The sequence below is a fragment of the Lonchura striata genome, chromosome 3, assembly GCF_046129695.1.
Source record: "Lonchura striata isolate bLonStr1 chromosome 3, bLonStr1.mat, whole genome shotgun sequence".
Taxonomy (NCBI): Eukaryota; Metazoa; Chordata; class Aves; order Passeriformes; family Estrildidae; genus Lonchura; species Lonchura striata.
The window spans coordinates 29,599,719-29,618,832 of NC_134605.1; the positions used below are offsets into that span (position 1 = coordinate 29,599,719).

Genomic DNA, 19,114 nt, shown 5'->3' on the forward strand with positions numbered 1-19,114 from the left:
TCTTCCAACAATTGTAGATAGGTACAGATGTAGCCTCTCTCTTCCTCTCCCTTTCTTTTTTTTCCTGTCTCTCTCTCTCACTAGATGTGTGTATATATGTAAACCAGGGAAAGAAACAAAAAAGCTGATGCTTGAAACAGATTAGTTTGCATTAGACAGCTGACCAGCTGTCTTAAAGAAGGCTGGATATTGGGAATTCAGCATTTCCCCTTTGACTGATTGTCTCTATGTCTTAGAAGATTAGAATTTGGCATTTTGAGTCACTCATGACAAGTCTAAAAGTAAAAAAAATTACCCTGTGACATAAAATCAACCTATCCTTTCCTTCCTTGGCTTCATAAATGTGCCTTTTTCATTTGCATCACTGTTTACTTATGTAACACAGACGGATTGTGGCATTTTTCATCACAAAGCATTTGATAAAGTACTTTACAAGAGGTAATACAGTGGGTTGCTCTGGATGGATAGTGTGCCCCAGACTACAAAACTTCCATTAACTGACTGTCTTTGAACAACTCCACTGACAAGTATTTTGTATTCTTTCTGCCATACAAAATATTTTTAGATTGGTATTAACCTCTCTGTGCTTGTGTGGGTGGATGCATGTGTGTGTGTACATTATTACCCCTGGTACTAACAACTGCAAAATGTACCTGCTCGTTTTGCTTTATAAACAAGCAGAATGTACTGAACATCAGTGAGCTCTGTGCTGAACACAGGACAGGCTCCGTATCTATGAGGAACAAGGAATCCCAGCTATGAGGAATGTATAGTCATGCATTCATGTTACTGCTTTTGAAATGTAAGAATGAGGTTACAATCTGTTTCTCTTCTAAAGGCCCATTTCAGTTCCTCTACAATTTTGTCTTGTGAAATGTGTTTGGCTTGAAAAAGACCAGGCTGGCTCTGAAAGCAAGCCAGAATATTTGTGCAACATCTGAAGGAGAGCTTATCAAACAATATTGGAATGGTAGTTTATTAAAGATTTAACCCCTCTGACATTTTCATTTTTGTTTACTGTTTGTTCATATCCCGCTAGCTCAAGGATATACTGTTTATTGTCCTTCAGATTTTCTGTATCATTAATTCTGACTGGAGGCTCCAGCAACAGCTGTATTTGAAGAAACTAGGTTATAATTGAGAGAAATTATTAATGATTTTGTTGATGCCCTCTTACTTTCTTATTGATTTCACTGGAAATCAGCATCTTGATAGTATTCCCATGGAGTTCAAATGGAAAGGGGCCATATGTATGACTGTCATGATCTCCTGGACTTTAGCTGTGTGTGCCAAGGGCACAGAAGTCCTCTCCTCCTTGGGGTGAACAAACCACCCTCATTCCCAAGACTCCCCTTTCTACCCTGGCCCAGTGAGATTGCATTATATATAGTGACTGCAGTTTATAGGGCAGAAGAATTTGTTTTCTATGAGATAGCTCAATTATCTGCATCCTTCCATAGAAGTAGGAGGCTCTATTTGTAGCTATAAGATCATGATTCCAGACTCAGCTTTGCAGATATGAGTTTCTCTACCTTATTACGGACAGGGCTGGTTTCAAGCACAGGCAAAGCTGTTGGCTGCCAAAGGCAGGAGCCTGCCAGGGGCTACCAGCAGCCTAGTTTGCTTGGCTGGAAGAGGTGGGGATGGCTGTGGCTGCAGCAAGCATGACCCCACTGTCCAGCCTTTCCCCTCCAAGCTGCATGCTATAAAAAGGATAGAGAATAAGAAGCACATCTAGGGAGGGACCCACTCTGCTGCTGCCACAGAGTTGACTTGCTTGCCCAAGGGTGAAAATCTTTGGGTTGCAAAATTAAATTTTACCTACCCTGATGATAAGCCTTGAGCCAACTCTGATTAGAGGTATATTCACCTTCTTCTATTTTGACTACAAAGAGAGGCTTATTGAAAGGTTGATTCTGATCCCTGCTAAGAAAAAAAGTAAAGGAGAAAGACAACAAAATTCTTGCCTCAAGATTTTAGAGTTAAGTCTTACTTTCTGAAAGTGTTACTTGAGGAGGAATATTTTGGATCTAAAATAATTTATATTATCTCCACTGCAATATGTTAACCACTTTTTCGTGAGCCTCTCTGAGTCCAACATAAACACATTATCCTGCAAAATCTTAAATAAAGGTAGGTTAGACATTGTTTCCACAAGAGGCAATTTGCTAAATCAGGGATGATAAATGTAGAACTGCGGTTTAAAAATGAAATGTGATCCTCTAGGCCAACAAACAAGAGGGGGAAAAGTGCTCATATGATACATTTTTATTGGTAATTTCTTGATTAATCAATGCTTATTTTCCAGAGAGAAAGGCATCTATTGGTTCCTGTAAAATTTTTTTTTCAGGTATCTTTTATCAATATGTCTGCTATTTTTAGGGACTCAGAGGTACATGGGGAATAGAGAAGAGTACGTAACATGAGACACCTCACACAGGATGTTTGGAGCAGGGATGAGCTCATCCCCTGTCAGCTGCAATGACCCAACTCTATGTTACTCCCAAGACCAGGTGTGCCCAGGGCAGCTGGACTGGATCTTCAGGCACAAGGAAACACTTTTCACTTATTCTTTCCTGAGACTTCCCCTTTATATCAGCCCTTCCAACCCCACTGGCTTCATTGCAAAGGCAGGGCTGTAGGGGAATTAAGACTGGGTATGAGGGAAGTGAGGGGTGCACAAAGGTGGAAGGGAGAAACATAAGGGCTAGCTGGGCAGAAAGAAGGGGCAGAGCTTCCAGGTCCTGGGGACCCTGCCCAGCCTCCCCCCAGCATGCCTCCCCTTGCCATACCCAGGACCACATTTCAGCCCAATCAGGGGCCACCAGTCCCTGCCCCAGGAAGCAGTACCTTCTTCATTCCAGCTTTCCCCAAGCTTCAGTTGTCTACTTGCTCCCAGCATCTTTTCAGCAGTCCTTGTTTCTCCTTCCATGCTTCAAGCTGCATCAGTGCCCCTCTTTCATCTCTCTCCCAGGCCATATTCCAGCCCCTCCTTTCTCTGTCCACTCCATTAACTCCTGAGTCAGTGCTGCCTGACTCCCCACTAGCTCCTCCCTCTCACCTGGATTTTACTGGTTTCTCCCATCCTTCCTGAAGCTGGCTGGAGTGTGACACCTGTCTCCCTCATTCTTCATGCCAAAGACCAGGAAAAATCAGAGTGGGAAAATCAGAGACATCTATTCCTCAATGTCAGCATTACATACCATTAAACTTTCCAGGAAGTCAGATATTGTGGTCTACCTGCAAATCTGAGGGCTGCTGAAGGGCTGTAAATCTGATTCCAAATGGGTTTTGTTCCTTCAGAATACTGGTTTGTGCATCCTGATGGAATATGGCACTGCTCTGTGTGAAATAGAAATGAATGGTTTATTATTGACTTATCAGAAATCAGTACTGAGGTTGTTCCTCACAATGCACTTTGATTAGAACAGGAGGTCAGACCAGCGTTTCCTTCTTTCTCTGTAATCTAAATTATTTTGTCCATCTGAAAATTATGCAATTTCCCACTAATTTTACTGATTGACAGAGCTAATAGGGAAATCTGTTGCTGCTGCTCAAAACCCTCAACTGATCTCTCTGGGGAAGTTCGGATGCAGGGGTTGGTTCAGCAAGGAGAAGCACCTCACCCTTCAGCAGAGAGTAGCCACCTGGGGAGCTGCATAGACAGACTTCTTTGGAAACCCACAGGGTGAGTGTGCAACACTTCAGACATTAATTGATATGCCTTAAAACATTGTGTGACTGCTAAGCCCCTAGAGGGAGGTTGCAACAGAGGGGATTATGTTTTTAAGCTTTAGGAAAAGGTCACCTAAACAATATGTAAGTCAAGCCCTACCTTGGCTCCAGTGGCCCTGCATTTGGCTTTACCTCAGGCTGTCACTCCGTATCATAGTCCCCCCCATCTGTAAGGTACCAAGCAATGGAGTGTGGTAAGGCTGGCTGCTCCCGACATCTTCAAGGCTCGGTACAAGATCACCCATGTGCCCAGCACATCACTCTGGAAGCAGCAATAGCAAGAGTGATCAAATTCCCTGACTTTAGTATCAGGCTAGCATTATTAGCTCTTTTTCTCTTTCTTTTGAGGACTAGATGTAACTGGGAAATCAATCAAACTTCAACCTCTGACAGCCTATGAAGAGTGGAGAAGGTGGATGTCCCCAGCAGGTTGTATGATGTGGCATTTCTTTTGTCTGAAAGGCAGGAAGAGGAGAAATGTCTTGGTTCCACATGCTCGATAACTTTCTTGGCATAATGAGCTAGCCAGCTAATAAGCAAGTAATTATACATTGGAATACACAGTTCAGTGGCAATACTGTCTTCTCTGCAGCCATGCTGAGAAATGAGGCAAGAAAGTACACTGTTCCAGCTCTGCTCATCTCTGTCTCAATCTCTGAGTTTGGGTGAGTCACACCTCAGCTCTGTGTTTCAGCCCCCTCCTCAGACAGGGGAGTGCTCCTTCATGTTTGCTTTTGATCAGAGTTGCAGCTCCTGGCTGAGACAGCCATACCAGCAGAAGCCCTCTGTGTGTGTGCAAGTTCCCTTGTGTTGATTGGAAGAAGTGAGGAGATGGGTGATCCTGGCAAGAGCAGCTCTCCTGGTAAGCTGCCTCCCCAGGAGCAGTGTTTCAATGCTCTACAGGACTCACACACCTGTCTTGTGTCCCCACACAGCCCCAGCCCCAGCTTCTCTAAAATGATCAGAGCAACTCCAATGAAAAACATGTTTGTAAATGGGGTTGGTTTTTCTATCATTTCCTCTCAGTACAGTTTTTCTGTTAATTTCTTGCATGTAGCATCTAGTGTTAGTTTTACAGTAATGGTTCTTCTAACTGAATTGCTGTACAATTGTATTATAAATATGTGAAGTTTAAACAAGGTATTTCACCATGGATTTACTAAAATGGATCAATTCACAGAGGGAAAACAAGGATTCTTCTGTGCCTTAAGGATGTGAGAATATTTAAGTGTAGAAGCAACATGGAATTGTGTTTCAGACTCACCCTAACTGTAAAGAGGGAGCAGCAATCCTTGGTGTGTGTGTGTATGTGTGTGTGTGTGTGTGTGTGTGTGTGTCTGTGTGTCTGTGTGTGTCTGTGTGTCTGTGTGTATACATAAGAGGTTAACAAAAAAAAATATCACTGGATCAAGTCAAGTCAAGTACTGCAGCAGTGGCAAACAACACTTGAAAACGAAGAGGCAATAGCAACATTTAAGGGTAACTCATAGACTGTATATAATATCCAACAAATAAACTACTTCTGCACAATTTAACTGTAGGGGCTTTATTTTCAAACTCACTTAAAGCAGCTTAGCCTTGTTTGCTGCTTTTGCACCATGGGCTAGATTTGGGTCATGAGAAGGGAGTGGCTTTTAGATTAAGTCAGAGGGGCTAACTACCCATGATTTTCTTTGTGTTCTGCATTTCTCAAAGCACTTGGACTTCAGGCATCCAAGTTTTCTTAAAATAATACAGGATCAAAACACTGAGATGAAATAATGTTTTTATACAAGTGGTGTATGTGCAGAGACTGCTGAGGAGCACAAATGAGAGCTGAGAGACCCTGTCCTCGCAGATGAGCTCAGAGTATCCTCCCTCACGGAAGTAAGATTTGCAGCCGTCTATCCCTCCAGACCTCATCAGCTTACAGAGCCAAAGCAAGGAAGTTCAGCGGCACTGAGACATGCATTGCCCAGTAAAGCAGCTCTTTGCATTCTCTCCTTAAGCCTGGAAACCCTCTGATGTATTCACCTGCCACCCTGAGCTATAGGTATGAGCAGAGCAAGGAATGACAGTGAAACAGGCCATATAAGTAATTTTGAATTAAAACATAAGTGTCCACATCCATCTTTGAGTGCCTCTGGAAGAGATAAGTACACAGGGACCACTATATTTCCAACAAGAATTCTGGCCTCAGGATTTCCAAAACTCAGGTCAAAGCCATGTTTATTTATAACACTCCTAGAAGGAGTTTGGGTAGAGGGAAGATGGATCAGGCTTGGAGAGTGGATTTGTGGTAGTGAAGGAAAATAGCAGTCGGCTGGAGAGCTGCCAAAAAAAAAGAGTAGGAGGAAGCCTCCATCAGGCACTGGGCTGACTCAGGTATCCCCAGTCAAAACAGCCAGTGATGGCCATGTGAGCTGGGGACTACACACCCATTCTCCTGGGTGGAACAAAGCCCATCCCAGCAAAGGTCTGACTGCCCAAGCTGTTCAGACTGTGGCAGCACACATTGGCTTTGACAGCTACGGATTTCAATCTTTTCATTGTTGTGTTGCAGTGAGAAGCTGGGGGAGAACTGTACCTCTGAACAGCAGGGTATGGTTCCCCAGGAAGCAGTGGGGCTCCTTTAGGCATTAAATGGGATGTTCTTCTCTGCAGCCTGCCTGGCACACTGTTGGATCTTTCTGCAACCAGCTCTGCCAGCCTCTTGTGGTCTGGGATGGATGGTGAAGAGATATTCTGGCAGAAAAATAGTTTATTCTGCAGCTACCTTTTAATATCCAAAACACAAATGCTCAATTCTTGAAGTGAGGGTGGCTTCCTTAAAGGACAAAAAGAGACCGAGGAACTTCTTGTGTGTTAAGGCACTATGTGCTGATAGGATCAGCTTCCCAAAAATGAGTGTGGCCACTGGGCTACTGAAGTGAGCACATTAGGTGGGCACTAGCTGCCACTAGGCAGCTAAGTGAAAACACTAAGAGTGTTTTCTCAACAACTAGAGGTGTCAGGACATGTGAGCCACAGCCTCACCTGAGTGCTTCCACAGAAGTGGCTCTGCAGGATGGCTTTCTCTTCTCATCAGAGAGACATGATGTGCTGTCTATGACCAAAGGCTGCCTCCACCAAGGCCTAAACAGGCAGGTCCCAGCTAAGAGTTGTATGAGCCAATAGACCATCCCCATGCTGTGAGTGGTGTTTTAAACCCCTCAAGGGAAATTCAAGTAGCACATTCTCCTGGGAATGCTGACAACTGGTTCAAACACAGCCCTGTGGATGGAGGCATCTACTTCAGGAGTAGCTCCTTTACTGCCACCTGCACCACCACCTCCACCTCGGGGCAGGGATCACATGTTTCAGATCAGCTGCCTGGCACTGACAAAAGCTGCAATCTATGCACCTTTTGCTTGTAGTGGCACAGGGCATGAACAGCGGAGAGTCGTGCTTGAACCCTTTGTCTCTGCTCTTTGTGAAAAAGTATCCCTCTCCAGCTCAGTCTGGGAGACGCAGACTAGGAGAGGACACTGAGGCAATAAAAGGAAGTGGAAAAAATGATGAACAGGTTCCTTTGACCATCACCAGCTTGACATTTTCTCAACTTGCTTTTTACACATGAAAGGGAGGGTAGGACAGAAGAAGAAAGCATGAATGTAGAAGGAAAAGCAGGCAGAAGAGAAAAAAGATCAAAGAAAAGGTGAAACAAGAAAAGATGTTCCCAGTGATGCTGAGACACTTGTCTGCACCCCTATACCAGCCCAAATCTGTCCTAAAGCATAAGAGGAAAAAAACCCAATCCAGCAGGATTTCTGTCAAACTAGATATTTAGGCTAAGAAGCATAGAGATTGGTAGAACATAGTGTGTTAAAAGCCTCTGGGTTTAGTGCACAAGCAGGGAGGGAGGAAGCAGGGAGGGCATGGGGTGAGCACTTGAGTGAGGGAAAGAAGAGTGGCCACACATTGAGATCACAGGGGCAAGGGATTGCAATGGCTTTCAAATAAGCTTTAACCAAGAAACAGAAGTGTGTCAAAGTATAGTTGGGTGAAGGTAGAAGGCAGGAATAGCAGAATCCAATACAATAGCAACCAGCTGTCAGAAATCCTGGCACAGCCTTGTGACTAACAGCGTCTGGGAAGTACAGGGAGGAAGGGTTGTAAAGCCCAGGTAGGATGAAAACCTTGGGTTAAGAATAGAGATGGACTCCCTCTCCATCACTCCTTTCAGTACCAAACACTATTTGTGACGAGAAGAGATAATCAAAAATGCAGAGAATACACAAGAGGCTCAGAGGTACCACTAGTGGTGTAAAATGCATCTGGGAAGAAAGTGAGCATACCATAGGTCTATTCCCTGGAATCGAGATGAGAACTGAGGACAGCAAAGGAAAACCCTTGGGATTTATAGCCCTATCTTGGCATGCTTCATACTGAAAGCAGGAGATACCCAGGAGAATCTAGGATTTCAGCATCACCAGCTTGGTGTTATGAATAATGGGAAACACTGCTCTAGGCCAGGGGAATTTTTTTGCACTGAGATTCTGATTCCAACATTTCAGAGTGACAAACTAGGATTTTTGAATATTTTTTTTGTAGTTTTCCTGGGAAGACCAACTAAACAGAAAGAAAATGGACAGTAGAGAGTTCAGCTGCATCCTGTCATTGTATCTTTGCCCAGCTTCTCATCTTCCAGGAGTTTGTGTGTTGCAGAGTACTTGGTGCTGTCGTGTCTAGTTTGTTTGCAGCAGTTCAAGGGGGCTCCCATTCCTCACACACACCAGCTTTCCCTTGCCTTTCCCAGTTCCCCCTTTTTAGAAACTTTGCTGCCCAATTTTGCTGCCTCAGGTCAGACAGTTGCTCTGCTCCACACTGCTGCAGAACCTACCTCCTCTAGCTCAGAAGCAGCACCGGAACACCTGTGTATGCTCAGCTCCTTGATGCAGACCTATGATGCAGTTAGAATTCCCTTGCTTTCCCATCTCCCTGCTAACATCTCTGCTGCAGTGCTACAGAGTCCTCCAGCTTTCCCCTTCCCAACTTCCATCTCTCCTGCAGCATTTGAAGTCACCCTGGCTTTGCCCATTGCCTCTAAGGTGCTCCATTATGTTCCGTTTCTACTCCTACTTTCTATTCTACTCCCTTTCACTAGGCATAGTGAGGGAAATGTTGCAGTAAAGTTTCCATATATGTGTGGAAGGAGGAAGGGGAGGAAGAGATCAAACTTCATAGATCCTGGAGACATTCTTGCATGGCCTGCTGCGAAGGAAATGAACAGGAAAGAGGTGATAGAAATGTCAGGCCACAAGGTGAAGAGATCACCGGGGCCCAGAGATAGTTACATCATCCCAGAAAAGAATGAAATGACAGACTGCACCCGAGTATAGCATGAAAACATTGACACAGAGATGATTAATGTTCCTGCAACTGGACCTTGGCCTCACACAGCTCTTCAATCGCTTCCTGCCTGGTGTCATTGCTTTATATGATTTGCTCTCTTTGAACACAGCAGCTCTCCCAGAGACTGTCTATCTCTTAACAGAGCTGTGAAATATAGGTGATGGAGTATGTATAAATATTTCAGAGACCAGATTCATTTGACAAGTCGGGTCTTGAGAAGTGACCAGAGACATTGACTCCCAGATGGAAAGACGGGACAAATATGTTCTGTGGAAACAGTCGAGGGGGAGCAAAGGCATTCTTCATCTTTGCTTTCTGACAAGTAGAATCACTACAGGGTGTGGTTTCCCTATAACAAGTAGCTTGCTTAGCAAGTGTGCATAGGAGTGCTGCCTTGCTGTCACCCATTGGAAACTCCATAATTATGAATGCTATGATTTATTAGGCCTTAAGCAATAATTATTAATTACCTTATTTAGCAAATGCAGTTATGTTCTTGGGTTTTGGCAGTATTTTTTCCTACTCCGAATATACTTTGGCAGTTTACTTTGAAATTCATCTTTCATAAGCATTTGTGCGAGTGAAACATGAGCATGTGCATTGAATACTAACACAAAAAAGGGGTGTGAAGCATACATTTTTGGATTTTTTTTACTCATTAGACAGATACGTAATTCATACTCATTCAAACACCGAGGCACTATTCCATAATTTAATGAAAATCCCTGAAAAAAAAAAAATGGAACACATAAGGGCTACACATAAATATCCTTATTTCAAAATTATGCATAGAAAAGAACAAGACTCATGTCTCCACAGTTTTATTTTATCACCATAAAGCTTCCTGGATCTGCAAACATCTCTTCATCTTGTTTTCCTTGGGTTGCCTTCAGCCTGCTTTGTGGAGATGTTGACAATTTTATTTTGTCTCACTATCATCAGGTCCTGCTTCTCCTCATGCCATGGCAAAGGGCTTGATCCACCTGTACTTTTGGTGCTGGCTGCCTCCTTCTACCTACACACCCTTTATTAACGCTTCAACCACCCACTGCAGGGAGGAATAAATCTTTCTCAGACAAGGGTTTATTGTATTAAAGAATAAATTTGCTCATATCAGGTGCTTTCACAGTTGCTCTGCTCTATGCTATCAGCTATGGAAAAGGCATCTTAAGAGTGTGAAAACCACAGTTTCTTGGCAAATATTCCCTTAGTTATAACAAAAAGAAATACAAGGGAAACCTAAACCACCACAAAAACAAACAAGGCAGTTTCATACTGGTGGTATCCTGGTAAGTGAAAGAATAGAGTCCAGTGGGAAATTGCCTGCCATGCCTTCCACGTGCATGGATGCTGGGCACGGGGCGGGGGGACTCTGGGCTCTACGGTGATGGTGTTCTGTCTGTATCGCTGCTCTCTTCCTGGTGCATGTTACTGCTTTTCTCTTTCTGACTGAGCACCGTTTACAATAGAAATAACTACTTCCTAATTAGGGGCTATACCTATTAATTGATTGTTTGATAGAGCATGACTGAGCAACCAGTCGCTCTTTGGGCCATATCTTTTGATATTTTTTTTTTTAATTACTTTTTAATCCAGGGAGTGACCTGTTCACATGACAAATCAGTGCCTGCCAGGTCCCGCATCCCTCGTGAGCTGCCGCGGGGAGAGGGCATGGATGCAGAGCCGCGGGGCAGGGCCGGAAGCCCCCGGGGACAGCGCGCCAAGCACACGCGTGGCCGAGGCGGGGGCGCGCAGGGGCCAGTCCCGAGGAAGAGCCAGAGAGGACACGCTGTCGCTAAGGGACATCCGCATCATCCCGTACACGGGAACCCCAGCTAAGCCATCGCTGGGGAAAAGGCGAGCCGGAGCCCGGCACCCGGGAGCAGAATGCGCCGCTAAGAGGGGTTTCCACGGCGCTGGCTCTGCTTTGCGGTCTGGCTCATTGCTATGGACCCGGGACAGGCACGAGTGGGCTCGCCAGCTCGGGGGCAAGCAGGTCTAGGCTTCCCAGAAGCAGTATTTTATCTCCCTAGCAAAGCAGCGGGAGATAGAGATGGTAAAGGCAGGGCCCCGCGTAGCCGGCGCTGCCGGTGGCGATGCTCGGGGCTCGCTCAGCATCTTCCTCCTCCTCCCGGCCTCTCGGCCGGGCCCTACGCGGGGGCACGGGGAGCGGGGCATGCACAACTTCCCCGCTCCGGGTTTCACGTCGGAGCATCACCACGGCCCGGGCCGGCAGTCCGGCGAGTATCGCGGCCCTCGCAGCCGCGCACCGGGCTGGGGCTCCGCACAGCACCCCCGCCCCGCAGGAGCGCCGCGCCCCGCCGCTCCTCCGCAGCATGCACAGGGCAGCCCCGCCAGCCTGCAACCTACCGGGGGGGGCCCAAAAACTTTGCTGGCACCAACGAGCACCAGCACGGGAGACACACCGGAAACCTGCGCTGCCCCCCATCTCTTGGCATCTCAAGTCCCAGCCGGGAGAAGTCGACCTTGCCGCGAGGGTCCTAAAATTGGAGTACCCTGGACTGACAATCGGTCTCCCGCCCGAAGCAAGTCCCTTTTTCTCCCATTTCTGCGGTCTTGTCTATCATTGGGCCGGGGCGAGGCGTGGGGAAGCTCGCAGAATTGGGTAGGAGGCAGGGCTCTCCCATCACACCCGTTTTAATTGGCTTTTTTTTTTTTTTTTTTTTTTTTTTTTTTAAGAAGGGGATGAAATGATGAAGAGGGTGGGGGAAGAACCTGAAAAGCCAACAGAGTAGAAAATAAGGCGAGGCTGGCAGACCCGGCAGGCAGGTGTGAGGCGCCCTCGGGCCAGCCCCGCTGGCGGGCGCGGGCAGCCCCGGACGCCCCGTCGGGGGGCTGTGGAGCGGAGTGGCCCGGGGCCGGTGGGGAGCGGTGACGTTCCCGGCAACTTCTGCAGATTTTGGAGCTTCAGGAAACAGCGGTGGGGTAGAGACCTCCTAAGCGGTTTCCAGCTGGCATCTGGCAGGAGTAGCTACACTTTGTCCATCTTCTTGTCCCGCATTGCCGGCTCCCTTCCAGTTGCAGCCCGTTAGTTCCCATTAGGAGCTCCGGCAGCCGTCGAGGGAGGCACGGGCCCCTGTACAGCTGCAAATCCTCTGTGAGGCGGGCGGAGCAGGCGAGCACGGAGGCGACGCACCCGCACGAGGCTGGCACACAACATCAGGGAAAGTTTTGAAGGGCGAAGGACCTGGCAGGCTGGGGAGGAGGCGAGGAGAGCCCGGCTGAGCTGCAGGCGCTGCAAGGGTGTGTGGTCTCTCTGCTCCTCGGTTGCTTCTCCCTTCAGGCTGGTTGGGGCGGTGCAGTGCAGCTGAGGGAGCTCTTGGGAGCCGCTTAAAAAAAAAAAAAAATCCTTCCTGGATTTGATTAATTACAACAATCCCCTCCTCAGAAGGTCTGGAAAAGAGGAGCGAGAATCACCTATCCCTTCCTCCGCCTTTCAGCAGCTGGCTACTACTCCCCACCCTCGCTTCCCCGCTCTTTCTCCACCTCCTTCTCCTTCTCCCCGTCCGCTCCAGGGGCTGCGGCCAGAGCCTCGTCAGGAGGAGGGAGGGTGAAGACTCACTCAAGTTGGCCCTAGTTGGCAGCACTTTGGGCAGCGTGGGACTTGGGGCAGAGCTCGGCAGCTCCTGCGGAACAAAGGAGCCCGGGCTGGCCTGGGTCCTGATCCTGCCCTACCCGGTGTCGGCCCGGTGCCCCTGGCCTTTCCCCGTACCCCGAGTGCGGGCGCGGCTGCCTGTTCGCCTGGAGATCCCCGAGCAACCTGGAGAGGGGAAGCGGTACTCCGCGTTTCTGCCCTTCCTGCCTCCTTCTCTCGCTCTCTCCCTTCCTCCTTCCTTTCTTTCTTTCTTTCTTTCTCTCTATTTTTTTTTTCCTCCTAAATTTTAAATTTTACCCTCAGGTGGCCCCTGTGTGGGGGGTCCCTTCCTCCGCCCGAGGGGCGCCGGTTCCCTCCGCGGAGCGGCGCGCATTGGGCGGCGTTTCGGGAGGCTTTCGGCTGCTCCTTGCTCCCCCGCCGGATGCTGCCTGAGCTGTTTTGGCTGTTTTTCTTCGCCGGCGATGAAGGCTCTGCCTTGAAGATGGACATGATCTGGTTTTTATTCCTGTCTCTGGTGCCCGTGTACATCAGGGGACAAGGGGTGTACGGTAAGACACGTTGTCGCTGTTTGCGAAGGAGGGGTGGGGGGAGAGGGCGCAGACGGCGGCGGTGGGATCAAAGTTAAAAAGCACCTGCAGGAGAAAGTAAATGACGCCGCCGAACCTCGTCTCAGCCTGAGCGGAGAGACTGACGCAGCAATAGGGCTTCCAGCGCCTGTAGCCACTTCATAATTTCTCGCCGTAACCTCTGGCCGCCTCCCATGTACGAGTCCGCCGGGATGGCACGGAGGGACCGCCGGCGGGACTGCCGCCGGGGGAGCGACTGGAACACCGGCCCTGCCTCCCCTCTCCCCACCTGCCTCGCGTGGGGACGCCACGCTGATGTCGGCGGGGGCGGCTCTGGGAGCACTTCCGAGTTGTATTTTCTTCGGGGCAGGGGGAGGACAGGACGGAGGATCCCTTCGCGGCGATGCGCTTGCGGGTTTCTTTGGTCTCAGGAGCACCGGCACGGGGAAGCAGGCAGAAGGGCCAGCGGACTGCCCGGTCGGGTTCCCTGCGTACCGTGGGCTGCTCACTCCCGCCACGGGCACGGCTCCAGCCGGCTTGGCTCCCCACGGTCAGCCCCGCCAGGCTCCCCGTGGGGGCGAGGCGAGGCTGGTTTTGCACCCCGTGGAACTTTGCGCCTGATTTTCTTCTCAAGGTGGTGGACATGGGTGGGTGGTGGTCTGTGCCAAAGATGATACCGAGTTGCTTGATTCCCCCCCCCCCCCCCCTTTTTTCCTATTATTATTTTTGCATTCACGGAGCTTACTTCCTCTCCTTGTTTGCAGGCGAGCTCGGGCGGTCTCCTCATGAGAGGTTTGGCTTCCGCAGCCCCTCAGTGCGAGGGCAAAGGCGGGGGATGACACCCGGTGCCGCCGAGCACAAACCCCGGGCTGAGAGAGCGCCTTGGATTTACTTTAGCCAGGCGTGCAGCCCCCTTTCCCTCTCCCAGCCCCCTCTGAATTCTTGCTTTACAAGATCTGCATTTCCAATACACTGGGGAAAAAAATAAATAAAAGCAACCCACAAGTCTTGTCTCTCATAACAAGCCGGCTTTATCTTGGCTTACAAATCAATTGTGCATTGCTGTTAAGTCCTTCTGGAAGGCATGCCACTGCCTCTAACAAGCCAAGCTCTCTGAGCTCTGAAGAGAGACCCCAGTGAGAGAGTCCAGCCCCCCCCCCCCCCGCCCCGCTCCCTCTTTTTTAACAGCACGAAGCCAGTCTCTTGTGTGAGCTCTGGCAAAGATCAGTTCAGACTCACTGACTATGGGTAAGTCTTTGTAGGTCACTTTTTAATGATGTATTTCTTTAATGGAAACAATTCCTCCTTTCTCCTTGAGGACTGGGATGTTGAGTCTGGGTCTGTTTTATAAAATAACCATTTTAAATAGAGGATGTTTAGCTTCCTTTATTTTTTTTCTTTCTTCTCAGTAATGTGTTTTCTCCCAGTCTGCATATCCAGATGAAAATTGTATGACCCTTGAAAGGCTGGAAAGATTAGGAGTAGAATGAGTGTGTGGTACAGAAACCCGGTCAGTGCATATAATTTAATCTTTTGAAACAGGTAATCTGCTTCTAGCTGAACTTTTATTATTTCACTTCAGTGTTTTGCTGCTGAATAGCTAGCTGTCAGTTGCTGTAGAATGGACTCACTGCTTAGGATTATAGCAAGAGGGACTGAGCTTAAAACCAGGTTTGCTTAAATGTGCTTTAGAGGGTTGTCTGTTGTATTTTTTCATACACTTCAGTGAACTTGCATTTGACAAAGTTGCTTCTATTAGATCTTCAGAATAACTTACTGATGTTATTGTCTTTTTTTCTCAGAGAGAGATTAAAGAAAGTGCAGATGCATACATACACTAAGATGAAGGCATCCTTTTAAGCCAAAATGGTCTACTACTTCTATCTGTTCACTTACTTAACTACACAAAGGGGAAATCTAGTGTCTTCCTTCCTCTTCCCACCCCTACCTCTTCAAACTATCAAACAACAGGAGCCTTAATACACAGATGTCACTGAGTGCAGCCCAGAGCAGTGTCTTATAGAATCAGCACGCTGCAAACTTGAACGGTGACTAATAGTTTTCTTATTGTCTTTCCAATTCTGCCTTGAGTCCACTACCCTGGGCTGATTTAATGCTTTCTCCAGCCAGCACTGTTTCTTTGGATGTGGGATTGCTGTTACTTATGGCTCAAGAAGAACTTGATTAGTACTGTTATACGTGCAAAAATAAATAAAAAGCAGGATTAGAAATTAGTCCCACTGCTCCCCCTCCACTTGGGTTTTTCCTCTGTACTGGTCTCTTGCCATAGCTTTAAGCTGTACTTCAGCATTCTGTGTTGTGAATGTCGATCTCATGTGGCACCTAATGTAAAAATTATGGGAACTCATGTGTCACGGTTCAGATCTCTTTTCCTGCCTTTTCGTATTGGCAACAGAGACTGGGGGAGGCATCTATATGGGTCTATAAATATATTTTGCTTTAGCAAATCTCCAGAGATTAAATCAGATTAAACAAGATAAAGTATCCATGTGATGTACCCTTTAAATAATATACCCACATGGATGCACAAAAGACCTCTGTCTGGGAGAGCAGAGTCGTTGGAGAGGTTTATTGAGATGAATGGTATAAATAAAATGTGTATAAGGGGGAAGGAAAGAAGCATTTGCAATTGAGGTGCAATTTAATTAGGAGTCAAGGTGATTTTGCCTGCTACCTGAAGAGGCTTGTTATATAAATTGGCATTTGTTGTAATGACTGAAGTGTGTCTGAAACCCTCTTCTCATTAGCTGATCCTATTCTTTCAGCCTTGTTGCAGTGAGACAAGGCTGGCCTGATGGGGAAGGCAATTGAGCAGGCTGCCAAGAGACAACTTTTATCAGCCTTTTGTGCTAGCCTATTTCCCAGACTGCATGTGCTTTTCAGTCCTGGTGTGTTAATGCTGTTGGTCAAGATGAGAAGCCAACTGGAATAGATCTCTAGAAAATGTCAGAATTGAGGAGGAGGAAGGAAGAGGTAGGGAGACAGGGGACTCGCCCTTCAAGGCTTGGAGTTATCAACACTTAAAGACTGAGAGGGGAGGACTGGGGTGTGGTGGTGGTGGCATTCAAAGGGAAAAACATGCCTCTTGCCTCCTACTCTGTCTTCTAGACTCTAGGACTTGGGTAGCTCTGGTTTGGTGTGCACAGTGCTGCTGCTGTGCTTGCTCCATGTGCAGTGTATAATTATAATTTCTGGGTTGTCTTGCAATTAGAACAGTCCCACTGATCAGCAGCATCCTTTCAGGCAAAATAAGTGGGATGTTTTGTCCCCTGCCTCTCTTAATTCAACTGCAGAAAAGACATTATAGGAATGTGTGCGGTGAGGGGCTACATACAGCAAGATGATGGAAATGTTTAGGCTGGGCAGCAAGGAAAGCTGCCTGGCCCAATGATCAGAGGGGGCTGCACTTGAAACTGGTGGGGTGAAGTATTTGGAGTGTCAGGTAGTCCTGCCCTGGCCTCAGAGGTGGGGAATAAATGACCTGTAAGGCTCTTTGTTTTAAGAGACACCATCACATTGAATAATCCCTGAAATGCCACTACAGACAGCAAAAAAAAACCTCAAACAAGCAAAAAAAAAAAAAAAAAAAAAAAAAAAACCAAACAAAAAAAAAAAAACAAACAACAAAAGAACCCACAAACAAACAAAAAAAAACCAAGAAACCAAACCAAACCAAACCAAAAAAACCACAAAGCAAACGAGTGGAAGACTATTTTCTTGTGTCTGTAATGGAGGAGTGTCATAGTAAAACATATCTGGTGTTTAGGCTATAAACATCTACACTTTTTCATTTCATGTACACATGACATGATTTGTTTCCTGCTCTTTTTATCTGTTGCTTTTTTGTTTGTTTGTTATTTTTTTTAAGTAAAAACACTTTTCCTAGAGTTTTTTTTTAATGTAGGCTGCCTCACACCTTCTTGCAACCTATATACCTCCATATCTTCTGCTGACAGGAGCATAGGCTCTCTAATGTCACTTGGAGCCTGCTGATCTGAATCCATCCCTCTCACATGCCTCTGTCTAGAGTTGTTTTGTCAGCAGTAACAGGGGGCCAAGACATGGAGCTCTTTGAGTACCTTGCTGCCATTTCAGTGCATTGCTGGCTAAAGGAATGATAGAGCTGGCTCCTGTGAGCCACTTCTTGGCTGATTGTGTTGGGAAAATGCAATGCTTGAGCACAGTGGCCCTCCAAATTAAATATGTGTGTGTATACATATATACATGGATGTACAGACATCCTTTGTGCTCAATCATTTCTCTTTGCTGTCCAGCTCTTAAATCTGTGTTGGCTTAGGCTGTATAGTGTTTGAGGAATGAGTTTTCTAACTGGAGCACCATAGATGTTTCACCGATGGACTGGGTTGGTCCGAGATTTGCATAGTTCTTGATCAGCCCTTATAGGTCAAGGCATTAAATCTGTCCAGCTCAGTGCTTCAGAGTGCCTTGCTATTCTTCAGTTGTAATGTGTCAGATTCACTCTTCTGTGACACTAGAGCCTCTGGTTTTAGGTCAGGTCAGTAGCTTCACACACCAGATAAACCCTCAATTGACTTTAATATGCAGTACTAGATAACTGACATTATCCTCTTGACAGGTGGTTTGCAGCTTGCTGGATGAAGTCAAAATATTTCACTATAGGTGTCATCAGAAACCATCATCCTATGCTAATTTTTGTGGGAACATGAAGACAGATGTTGAATAATTTGACATGAGCAGCACAGCTTTTAAAATTATCATCCTGTCAAGTTCACAGTGGAGTTATATATATATATATATATATATATATATATATATATATATATATATTTATATATGTTTTCAGATGAGTTTGAAAGAGGGGGGCAGGTGGGTGTAGTAAGTGACTGCCAGTAAGTGGAAGATGCAGCAGAAGATGGCCCAGGAGATTCAAGACAGTAATTCAGTAGGGGCAGTAAGGGGTGCTGTGCTGCTGAGGCTGATGTTCTTATTTTGAAGTAAAGATAAAAATTATTTCCATGCTGGTAACTCAGGGATCTTGTGACACTTCCCAACCACCAGAAGCCCTACGGTTTTGCCTGTGTTTTGATGAGTTACTGCTATTCTACTTGCCTGAATAGTGCGATTTCAGGCTTCCAGTCCCTCCCTCCATACACACTGTGCTCTCTTGGTTCATTAAGCATAGTCTATTAGCATTAAGCTAAGAACAATGCCTGCATGGCTATGGCTTGTTCTCAGGAGGGCAGAGGTGGAGGGGGGGTGGGGGAAAATTGCCTTCTGCCCAGTGGCAGTGTGCTGATAAAAGCAATAGAGAGAGATGCATTTCTACTAGTGAAAGACAGCTTGGGGTGGAAGGTGTTTCTTACTCTGTTCATGGAAATGTCCCAAGCCCTACCTGCAAAAGGCTTCTTTAGGTGGCATAAGGTAAGTCCACAGGCAGCTGGTTTGTGTGTGTATCTCTGGAAAGACAGTTCATTGGTGAAGTTCTCATCAGGTGAGATGTTTGTATTTTTTGTGCAGAGGGGTTGCTGTGTTGTGTTGTCAGAAGGGGTTGTGCTTTGCTGCGGGGAATACGAGCCCTCTATACAAGAGACAGTGGATAATGTTGGTTTGTTCTTGGAAAGGCAGTGGGTGCCCACATCTGGTGATACAATATTTGTTTCTTTAGGCCATACCTGGTAGCCCAGATCTTAGGTATACTGAAACTGTTAAGAGAACTTTGAGACCATTTCTGGTCTTAAGCAGTCAAGGTGAGCACACCAAGTGTGCTCCGTCAAATTGTACCCAAGTGCCTGTGTCCCAGGCGCTTTCTGCTGATCATCAT

General features: G+C 46.8%; 1 protein-coding gene and 2 long non-coding RNA genes across 4 annotated transcripts in view; 2 read left to right on the forward strand and 1 right to left on the reverse strand.

Moving 5' to 3' along the window:
* Positions 1 to 12,324: 12,324 nt before the first annotated feature.
* Positions 12,325 to 13,128, reverse strand: LOC110481684 (uncharacterized). The gene is made up of 2 exons (XR_013339689.1): positions 13,022 to 13,128; positions 12,325 to 12,458 (listed from the first exon to the last, which is right to left on the reverse strand). It is a non-coding gene; the product is annotated as an uncharacterized LOC110481684 (long non-coding RNA).
* MDGA1 (MAM domain containing glycosylphosphatidylinositol anchor 1) overlaps positions 13,040 to 19,114 on the forward strand; it is a 188,689-nt gene continuing 182,614 nt past the window's right edge. For both annotated transcript variants that reach the window (XM_021550432.2, XM_021550430.2), the window contains exon 1: positions 13,040 to 13,272. In XM_021550432.2, coding sequence (XP_021406107.1) covers positions 13,146 to 13,272 — 127 coding nt within the window. In that variant the 5' untranslated portion in view covers positions 13,040 to 13,145. The remainder of the gene's footprint in view (positions 13,273 to 19,114) is intronic.
* Positions 13,611 to 14,295, forward strand: LOC110481685 (uncharacterized). Its single transcript, XR_002467288.3, has 2 exons — positions 13,611 to 13,937; positions 14,055 to 14,295. It is a non-coding gene; the product is annotated as an uncharacterized LOC110481685 (long non-coding RNA).